Below are 11,657 nucleotides of genomic sequence, written 5' to 3' on the forward strand. Positions count from 1 at the left end.
TGTTTTTGTTATAAAAGGATATATATATATATATATATATATATATAATATATATAATATATATACATATTTATTTATTTATTTATTGTATTTGTAATATTAGATAATTTAAATATTTTTATTAATTATGCAGCCATTAATATCAAGAAATAGTAAAGCATAATATTGATAATTATATCGATTTTTTCAAGTTTTATTTTTTTAGTGTCAGCAAGATAGTGATAGATGTTGTGTAACTACTTCTTTAATAGATCGATTTAAACTAATGTGTAGCATTCTGGGATCAATAACATAGTATTATTATTACAGCATTTACATAGTTCTACATGATACCACTAGTCAATGAGTATAATATTGATCGATTCCTGTAGGTTGGTCGATGTACTAATTCGTTGTGCTGATGTTACACATGTATCCTTTCTCATGTATTATTATCAATGTTTTCTACATCGGTTTTTGCGGATGTAGAACGCATGTGATCAAGCGCAAGTTCGCACTGCTGGGATTTTCCAGCATTACTATTCAATTTATATTCGTATACACGTTTTCTATTAAGCTATTAACGTTAATCCTTCTATCATTTTTTATCTCGTGATCAGTTGCTGTACTAAACGCATGGTGACTAATATAAAGAAACAATGTTTTGTGTATTATTTTTTCCATTTGTTCATTACACTTTTCAACGTTGGCTGCATAAACGATTAAAAATGACGCTCAATACGTCCTTCACGAGTGCAACAGTAACGTATCACATAGGAGTGCTTACGCAATTACAAGAAAAAGAAACGAAAGGACCTTTCATGGTTCACTGGCACACACGCATTGGTATTCTTATTTCATTCCCAACAGAAATCGCTCCATTCTATATACAATCACAATCGCTTGGTGGAACAAACTGATTATGCATCGCTGACACAAATGCGCTCTATCGTCTCACTTCTTCATCTCTGTTTACGAAAGACACATCAATACTAGTGATAATATATGAATATGTAAATTGCGATGAGTGCTGTTGCTGCATAAATGCGAGAACGAGACTCTATGATATACATAGAGATCTACCGTGTCAAAACAGGCACGTATCTAGATTGTACGTATAAATACAAGAAATTAATCTCACCCGCAAGAAAACCGAAATCATCTTTTTTATTTGTATTTTAATCCATATTATAATTTTATTTAAATTATAAAATTTCTTAATTTAAAATTTTAGCGTAAATCTTTAAAATGTCAAAGAAAAAAATTTTTTGCCCTGCCAGTTTTTTTTAAATGATGTTCCGCTAAAGGAAGATTAAGTTAGCGGAATAATATAAACAATATATATATATATATATATATATATATATATATATGTATATAAACAATATAACAATCTACTTCATAAACAATCTACTTCAAATAACGTAGGAATTTGTTGCTAATTTGTTGCTGTCGAAATATCCTAGTTTTGAATCCATTATCTACGAAATAAAAATAAATAACAACGAAAAACCTCAACAAGCTGCGGAACAAGAATAAAGTATTAGTAAAAAAATTTATTGCTTGCTTAAAATTGGTACTGAGATGTCATCTGACTTTATTGCTCTCAAAATATGCAAGTTATGAATTTATTGCTTGCAAAATAAGTATAAATAACAATGAAAAATCTCAGCGTGCTGACGGAACAAGAGTAGAGTATTAGTAAAAAATTTATTACTCGCTTAAAATTGGTATTTCCTGCATACTGAGAGATTTTCACACTTATTAATCCGATTAATAGGTGTGAAAATCTCTCAGTATGCAAGTATCAATTTTAAAGCAACAAATTCAGATGATATTTCAATATCAATTTTAAGCGAGCAACAAATTTTTTACTAATGTTTTACTCTTATTCCGTCAGTTCGCTGAGGTTTTTCATTGTTATTTATTTACTTCGTAGGTAATGAATTTAAATATCTATATTTCGACAGCAACAAATTAGCAACAAATTCTTACGTTATTTTGAAGTAGATTGGCTTTGTTATATGTATATTTTTCCGCTAATTTTAATCTTTCTTTAGCGGAATATAATTTTTAAAAAACTGACAGAGCAAAAAAATTTTTTTTTGGCAACTTTTTAGCAACAAATGAACAACAAATAAAAATGTTAATTAGAATGGATTCTGCTCTCACTTTGTTTCTAACTTATAAGACGTAAAATATCTAACTAGATTAATTGGAATTTCGCGGTTAATTGAAAATGGACGATGAAAATTTTCTCGTTAAATCTATTCTAGTTATAATAATCGGAACTCTAATTGATATAATCAAAATCTTTTAATTCATCCATTTTCAACAGACATTTTTTTTAGAGAAATTACGTGATTATGATCAGCAAATTATATTTTTGGACTCTCTAAAAAGATTAAATTCTTTCAAATAAAAGTTCTTTAATTCATATTAAACCCTTTAGACGTAATTAAGGGCGAAATACTTGAACTTCGCTTAAGAAATAATTAAGACTTCCTCTGAAAGTTAAAATAGAATTAGTCGTACGGAAATATCTCGCCTGAAAGGCAAGTAATCCGTTCCGAAAATCATGATTGCCGACCCCTTCTAATTGCCGAATAGTAACTGCGCCACTGTTTTCACATTTGAGGAATATTGGACGTGCTAAACAGGGACCGTGCATTACCTGACAGCGCGCAACCACCAGTCGAGTGGTTCATTCGTCCCGTGGCGTCGCCGTGCTCCAATACGTCAGTCTATGTTTGCTCGGCCGTCAACGAAGACGACGAACGACGCAACGTAAACTACGAAAACACGTTTTACAAGTGCCACGGAAGAAACAAGATTACCTCTCAAATCACGAACAATTCATGCAGAATTTAACGCGGTGACGTTGGAAAAATAAAACAGTGATGTAGTTGAGATTTTATCGTAAGTTTAATTCGGATAAATTTTAATGATAAGAGTTTTATTATCGGGATTAGCATTATTACAATTTGTCTATAACTAAATATTTATATATTAAAAATAATTGCAAGGCTAGGTCACGTTACTTCGCGTTTAAATTCCCTTCAAGTCTGTCATCCAAGAATGTTGAAAGCATATAAATGTATAACTTGGCAAAATTATAAAAGTTTTTTACTAGTTCTATTGATTGCTTTTATGGCTATAAATTTATATATATTTTCACAAATCGATTATGTTCAAAAGTTTCATTTAGTATTCTTTAAAATATTTTTCGTTACACTACTTCGCTTTTAGACAAATGTTCTTAATTATCAGAAGCAATTGATATTGAGCTCGTGACAAAAAAATTTTCAATAAAAATATTTAACGTAACCACAATTGTATTCAGTAATTTTAAACTTAGGCTAAAGTTGCTAATTAAGAAAAAAAAAAGATTTGTTTCTAATCTCGGTCAATGACGTTTCGACGACAAGCTGAAGATCGTGTTATTTTGAACAAACAGGTACCAGGTAATCGAGTGTAATAAGGTGTGCAAATTTATTCCGCATGAGACCGATAGACTAACGCTAAAAATTTATTGCGTGAAGGATCAGAAGTCAAGATGATAACGGTACCAATATCAGCCTCCAGTCCCTACAGATCTTACAGCGACGGCAATAAGGTCGCTAAGGAACCCTTGGTCAAGGCAGCAGAAGATCATCTTTTGCCAAATGCACAAGTACGTGTACTTTATTTATCGAGTGACACAATCGCGACCATTTTTCTTTTTTCGACGTTAGCATTGAAATCACATTTGATACTATCCTCGGTATGTCTGAGTTACGTAAATTTCGTAATTACGTAAACGCACCTGATGCAATTGGTAATGATAGCGTGTTTGTTCACTTCACATTGATAGTTTTAGTGAAACTGCATACTTCAACAAATCAGTTGTTCATAACCGCTAAAAGTCATTTATGTAATTTGCTGTCGCATCTCTAAAGCTACTCATAAATGAAGTAAACAAGCTGAAGCTTCTATTCATTTCATTTTTTTCTTTGTCTTTTTGTCATAAAATCAGATTTTCAAGAAAAACTGAGTTAATATTTTTAACGATATTAATTAACAAAACATATTAAATTTTGAATTTGTGGAATCTTTTTTACCAGAAATCTTCTGTATTACTATAATTTAAATGTATTAATCTTAAAATGATATCTTTTGAACACTATCGGAATTTTTATGATCGTTTTTAAATTGGATAAACATTGCATAAATATAGATGAACTATTATGTGGAAAATTTTGTTTACTTATATCCTTCGTCTAGGATACCAAGGAATTTTATCATAATTGCTGACGACACGCGCGACAAAGGGTTAATTAGAGCTAACCCGATGCGACTAAGTGGAACGTGTTGCTTCGATCGTCATGACAAATGACGGCGTTATTAATTTTCTTCATTATGCATTCACCATCTAAATTTCTTATCAGGAAATCTGTCAGTGATGATTATCGCACTTCATCGCTCTACCTTACCAAAAATCAATAATCATTATTTTTAGGTGCTATTGAAAACTCATCCGCTTCTCTCAATTTACTTCATATTATATACTGCATCTCTTATATGTCCATCAAACGCAGAAAATTAAAAATAAAAAAATTGCGCAGATAATATTTTACAAATTAAAACATACTATATTTTTTTCCTTTATTTTAATAGTTGTAAGTTCGTAAAACTTCCATTTTAATATTCGCAAAAGAAAGGATGCAAAGTTTTAACTATTTTTCGGCCAATGGAAAATCTCCGAGATATTCAAATTGTATATCATGTTAAAGGGCTATTTAAGCAGAATCGAGTGGTATACTGTTTATCTTAGGGAAATATCAGAAATATCGGGAGAAATCGTGATATAAAAGTCAATAAATCTAATGTTGTCACGATTTTATTGATAAAAAATTGTTGAATAAGACATCAAGATATTCCGGAAATTTAAACGATAAGGACTGTATTGTTACGAGTGTTACAACACTTATAACTTGGAGGATATTTTCAAGCAACGAAGACTGATATAAAATAATCGTTTGATTTTGAATTTTAGCTTCGAATAACGAATATGTTTATCAAGTTATATGTATTTGAATGCTCGCAATACAGTTAAATTTGTGTTGCTTAATTCTCGCGATATCTTATTTAACAACTTTTAAATTTATTGTGTTGTTGGTAACGATTTCTTCTATGTTCCTGATGTTTCCTCAAGATAAGCGATGTATCATTTAACTCCACTTAAGTAACTCTTTAATATAATATATAATCTGTACATCTCGAAACTTTTTCATTTTGGCTGAAAAACAGCCAAACTTTGACATCCTTTATCAAAATCTGCTTTAGTAATGTACGACAAAATTCAGATCTTTACAATCTTATTCAAAAAATTACTCTACAATTATATTCTCTCATTTCTAAATCATTATGCCTTGTCCCTTTTTTCCTTCCTTCCGCTAGCGGAAAGGCGTATTTTCGCGAAACCGAGCGTAGAACGATCTAAATTTACTTCGCCGGACAAGCAAAATCTCAAGTCAGCAGCTGCTAGCCAACCGTTGACTGACCGTGTTCCGATTCCCTCGTAAGAAACAGAACGAATGCTTCTATCATCGACATTCCTATCCGAGTTACCGATTCCTCGTGTTTGCATACTCGTGCGTCTCCTGCGTTACAAGTTTTAGCAGAGGAATTGTACATTGAAAAATTGTCAAATTTTCCGTGTCAATTTTCATTTTATTCATAGACGGAATTCCCGGAAGGTCTAGCCAAAGTCTGGGTCGAAGTTCTATTAACTCTGGCCAAAGCTCCAGTAACACTGAAGATAATTTTACATAGACACGTAATCACGAAAATACGAAAATTGGCAACAAATTCACATACGCAAGCGTATGGACCACATCTGTACTTACATGAGTACTTTCTGCAAAAGCTGCTGTAACTTGGCAATGAATCTACTTAACATGATTCATGGAACTTAATTGTAATATAAAGCCTCTATTGTGCTTTTACGATGTTCGATGTGCTTGTATAATAAGCAGATACTTATATCAATGACCGTTACATCCGATAATTATTACTTCCTTAGCCCAAGAACCCATCTTAACTTTGCATGTATCAATTATTAAAAGCAACTAAAGCATCATTTATGTAATCGTATTCGTGATGAGAATTTTAAGTGGCGATCTTCACATGCCACTTGAGAACACGGTAATAACTACGTACGGTAACAACGACGTTCTGACGATAAAATGATCCGATAATTGATTGATTGAAGTATTTACTTATCGGAAATAGTTCTTTATATGGCCTTCCAGTAATGCATTTCTATTAGTATAAAAAATGTAGCAAAGCTCGTGACTGCTTAATGCAGCCGTCTTGGATTGTGACGTCAAATGTAAAAAAAATACATAAAGAAAATCTCTCTTGCAAAAACTACATTAAAATGTAAATATTTTTTAATAAGACAACATTGCAATCGACAGAATAGATTTGTAAAGTATACCGAAAACTCTCCTATATTCCGATAATTCAATAAATTGTATATTTATATCCATATTTTAATTAAAAACGAAACAAACTACATGATAGTTGTCGAATTTTGAGATCAATCTGATTTTATTCCGAAATAAAATTTTACAACAAAAGGAGAGTTTTTATATTTTACAAAACTCTATTCTATCAATTGCAAATATTATTTTATTTTAAAAAATGTTATTTTTTAATAGAAATTTTCTAAGAATTTTTATTATGAGTTTTCTCTGACGCCATCAATCTAAATATCCGATTAGAAGTTTTAAATAGAACACATACAATTTTTAATAAGGTCATCAATTTTTCATCAACTACAATCGATATTGATTTTTTTCGTGAAAAGAGGATAGGAGTGGAAAAGATGAAGGAAAATAGAAAATGGAAAAGAAAGATAGAATATAAGAGCGAAAGATGATTATGAATCTAAAAAAATGTTGAAACACTACACTTATAAGCTAATATCTTTTTTTCTTGTTTCATCAATCTCATGTTTACTATGTATGCAGATGATGGTGGGCGATGGTAGAAACGAACAGGTTTTTCTGAGATCGCTTATACTTCGCTGCCATCACACTGCGTCACATGCGATATAAATCGTTGACATAAACATTATATGGAAAAATATACAGGAAATTTCATTATTTATATCTGTGCATCAAGAAAAATACTGGTCGAGAAAAATACTAGTAGAATTATTTTCTCTGCGTATTTATATATATATATATATATATCGCACCGTTTTGCATCTCAATAAATTATTATGCTGATAAAATTAGTTTCCGAAGTTTATTCGAATATTTATTGCTCCACTCCTTAAAATAAAAATTAGCTTCATGTAATATTAATACTCGTTGATTTATGCAGAATTAATTTGAAAAAAAATTTCAAATCAATCATGTCCAATTAGGTCCAGTTATAATTATGTACAAATTATACTTTTTAATAGATGAAACTAAAATTTTATAGATAAATAGTTATAGATATATATATTTTTTTAATTATAACAATTTATAAGTTAGAATTTAGAAATACATGTGAATTAATTATTTTGTCTTGTATAATTATGTATACATAATTATACATAATTATACATAAGACTTTTTAAAAAATTAATTTACATAAAAGTAAGTTCATATCAAATATGAATTATTTACAACTTGTCGAATATTAAGTACAATTAGATTTTATTACTGTGAAACCGTTATAAAATATTATATCGTTATACTTGAATAAACTTTACTAAATAAAATAAAGATTCAGCCATTCGTGAACAGATTAGGATAAATTATCTGCATATAATTATACATGATGAATTATTTACTCTCATTATTTACTCTCATAAAACTCAAGATTCTGTTTAATATTGTTAATACTCGAGTATACCCAACATTTCAAACATCATCTGGTATCTTCACTAATTATTTTTCCAAGAAACAATTAAAAGAATGCAGATTTTAACAGTTGAGACTTCACACACAATGTCAAGCTGATCTCGATATATTTTATTCTACCAACACTAATACTATGATCGATCAAGCTAGACGAAAGATAAAATTATATACTTTTTTGTATTTTTTATTAAAAATTTTTTTTGCTTATTGTATGATTTAGTATTTTATATTATGTATATCAGTATTCTCGTTATTATGTTAATTTAACAAATTTAAATTTAATGTGAAAGAAAATCTAGACTTCATAAGAGTAAATTCTTCAAGTGATATTCTACATTATTAAAATTTAAACTAAAGTTATTTTTTAAATATATTAATTATCCAATTCTTTTTATTTATTTCTAAAAAAAAGTATCTATAATTTATATTGCAGAACCTTTCTGTTTTTATTTGGAGCTAGTAAAACAAAATATTAAAGTCATGAAATGCAAAGAATTAGTAATCAAACTCATCTTTTTAACCAAGATAATGAGTTGTAATGTTTCCAATAATTACTATAATATATATAATAATTGTTGCTCAATCAACACAACATAAAATTCTATTTTCGGGAATCCCATTTTAATAATAGCTTGACGAGTTTCGATCAAAAGTGACACAGTTATCCCATTATCGCTAATTATTAGTAATTAATACGTTATTATTCTTCTCATGTGTGCATTTACATAATCATCGTGCTTTCAGCGCGACTATTAATGAAGCATTGTACAGTCCTTGAGGTTGTTCGTGAGAGAAAGAAAGACAATAATTATTCTTTTTTTGATCCCGACATGTGCCGAGGGAGATTCACGAGGAATAAATTAGCTCTTCGCCCTTCTGCTACACATAATTATTGTCACAATGTAAAATTCTTCAGCTGCATTGCTCATCGCAGTTAACAATAAGTAGTTTGCAACAATAAAATACGGATCGCGTAACGTTTTAAAGCATATAGTGTAGTTACACGTTTCGACAAATACTTTTTTCCTGTACTGCTCTATGCAATATTGTAGAGTCACACTTACATATATACTCGGAAATTTATGTTAAATTGAAATCTAGCAAAAAGCAAAATCGATACTGATTCGATCTTAATAAGTTTAATAATCGTTTAAACGGTTTAATAATCGTTTTTACTCAACTGTGCGTGTGTATTTAAACACATACATGTTAATGTATGATGTCTACAAATGTGATGCAGTCGTAACATACACACATTGTTCCAAGTTATCTTCTTTATATAGCTATATTTTATTGGCTTAATATCGTTTAATTTATTGCACGTATCCTTTCTAGCTGTTTTTATACACAACCTTGACACGCCTTGTAACTTTTTATGTATTAGATGTGGGAAAAAGTCGTGGCGTTTTTTTTAATGCCATCTAACGGGAAAAACGCCACGAACTTTTTTCCCACACCTAATATTATAAAACGTAAATAAGACTAATCTTCTTTCCATGTGTGAAAACATTATATTAATTATTCTAAACAAAAATGAAAAAATATCTTTTCTCATTACTAACAACTTTATTAATATTAAGATTTGTGTATGTTTAACATAAATTTCAACTCTTATTGTTAGAGAAAATTTTTAACACAATTACTATATAATAGTAGAAAAGATAGAATTTATTCAATATCAGCTAATCTAAGAGCTTAAATTGTAATAACATGACATTTTTAGAATATTTTAAGTTAAGTTTGATTCTTGGACTCAAATTATATTAATAAAATTATCTTAAGGTTTAAGAATTTTAAGAATTTGTATTAATGGCAGAGCAGTTAAAATAACGTTAAGTTTATAATATCTGATTTATCACATTTTATCTTAATAACGCCGGGTAACTATATAACAACAAATTAAAAATTTGATAATCTTCAAGAAAATTAAACAGAATCAAAGCATATGATCTTTTACAATTTCGCACAATTTATATCATGCTTATCCTTGAGTAGAAATATATCCATTAACGAACGGCCGATTATATCGTCTCAATTGAAATGAAACTCGGCTTCACGCACGCATTAAGTTTGCTCTCGCACGTGAATCTAATCGCACGTTCATGGCATCGATTCGTGCATCATCTGATGACGTACGTCAACAAAATTAATTCGATCAATTGAGTACGAAAGACAAAGTCGAATGTATGAGCCTCCATGCGCACGCAAAGTGCCAAGTGCCAGAAGAAAATAGCATCGGTAGAATAGTTCGAACGTCTATTTTCATTGTCCGGCGAATTGTTCTCATTAAGAAAAATATGTATGCTTTCGATAAAATCTAAAGATCTTTATCTTTCTAAAATTAAATAATTTTAGTTTTATAAAGTGTATTTATTATAAAACATTGTAAAATATTATTCCAATAAATGTATAATATCCGAACATTGCTAAAATATCTGTAGAGATTATCATAAAACTTATATATTTTGTACCTATTTTTATTTTTGCTTTTTTCTTGATGGATTAATTATTTATTCACGTTATTTAACGGAAAATTCCTTACGATGTACTTGTGATGTCGAATATAATGAGAAATTGATAAATAAATTCTACGAAGGATCGCTTCTATCGAATGTCAATAATGCTGCACAACTTTGCGGAAACACGGCAAGGGACGTAATAAAGCTTGTGCCTTAATTGGATACTGGAAGCCCCTCTATTAACTAAATATCTTCTTCTATCACTAAACAAGCGAGCTTTTCCAGTATTTGATCACATATTCGTGATATAATCAAGATATTTTTGAACAATCATTTTTGCAAAAGAATCATCGTTATGTGAACACTTCACATAACACTTCACTTCGTCGGAAATTGCAATTCATTAATAATTAATAAATATCATTATACAAAGCGTTTTCGTTATTGTCATAATAAGTATAATATATCCTCGCTATTTTCCTATTGTCTATAATCTTTTTCATCTACGTGCCTATTGGCCGTAAAGAACTCATTAGAAAAATTATGTCGCTCTCAATCCCACGTCGTAAATATGAATAATAACATCAAGTATGAAAAGAATCAAACGAACTTTCGGAAATCAAGTGATATACATTGAAAAAAAATCCAAGAGTTTTGAAATAAGAGTTTTGAAATAATATGAAAACAATTGTTGCAAAATGAAAAGAAGCAAAATATATAATATTTAACTATTTACTATAAGCACTGAATGTATAAAGAGGATTTTTTTTGCGATATTAATTTTCTTTTATTATAATATTTACGCTTTTAATTAATTTTTCTCCTCTGAATAATTCCCACATTCATTTTTTATATTTCATACAATACCTAAGGATCTTCCAAATTCTCAATTTACTTTTATTTTTATTACATCTCTTTTCCTCTTCTCTCTCTTTTTTACAATTTCATTATAATTTTCTTTTCATGCGCCGAATCTTTGTTATTATTATGCATTCTACATACATACGTGCGCGCGCGCGCGCGCGCGCGCGCGCACACACACACACACACACACACACACATATATATATATATATGTATAGAGCTAAATTAAAGCATCTTTTCGGACGAAGTCCGAAGTCACAAAGACGATGAGCAGCAGATGTGGAACGTGGGAAGAAATTAGAGAGAGAGAGAGAGAGAGAGAGAGAGAGAGAGAGAGAGAGAGAGAGAGAGAGTAGTAGTACGTAACGAACGAGAGAGAGAGAGACGACTACGTACGACGACCGGACGACGGTACGGTCGTACGTACGTTAAGTTAAAGTTTAAGTTTTAACGT

At 29.9% G+C, this 11,657-nt stretch overlaps 1 protein-coding gene across 1 annotated transcript in view; it reads left to right on the forward strand.

Annotated features, from left to right (window-relative positions):
• Positions 1-3,388: 3,388 nt before the first annotated feature.
• The window catches only part of LOC105620679 (TBC1 domain family member 1), a 15,577-nt gene continuing 7,308 nt past the window's right edge, over positions 3,389-11,657 (forward strand). Inside the window, exons 1-2 of the mRNA XM_012202169.1 lie at positions 3,389-3,443; positions 3,522-3,652. Coding sequence (XP_012057559.1) covers positions 3,389-3,443; positions 3,522-3,652 — 186 coding nt within the window. The remainder of the gene's footprint in view (positions 3,444-3,521; positions 3,653-11,657) is intronic.

This window comes from Atta cephalotes (genome assembly GCF_000143395.1).
Source record: "Atta cephalotes unplaced genomic scaffold scaffold00028, whole genome shotgun sequence".
Classification (NCBI taxonomy): Eukaryota; Metazoa; Arthropoda; class Insecta; order Hymenoptera; family Formicidae; genus Atta; species Atta cephalotes.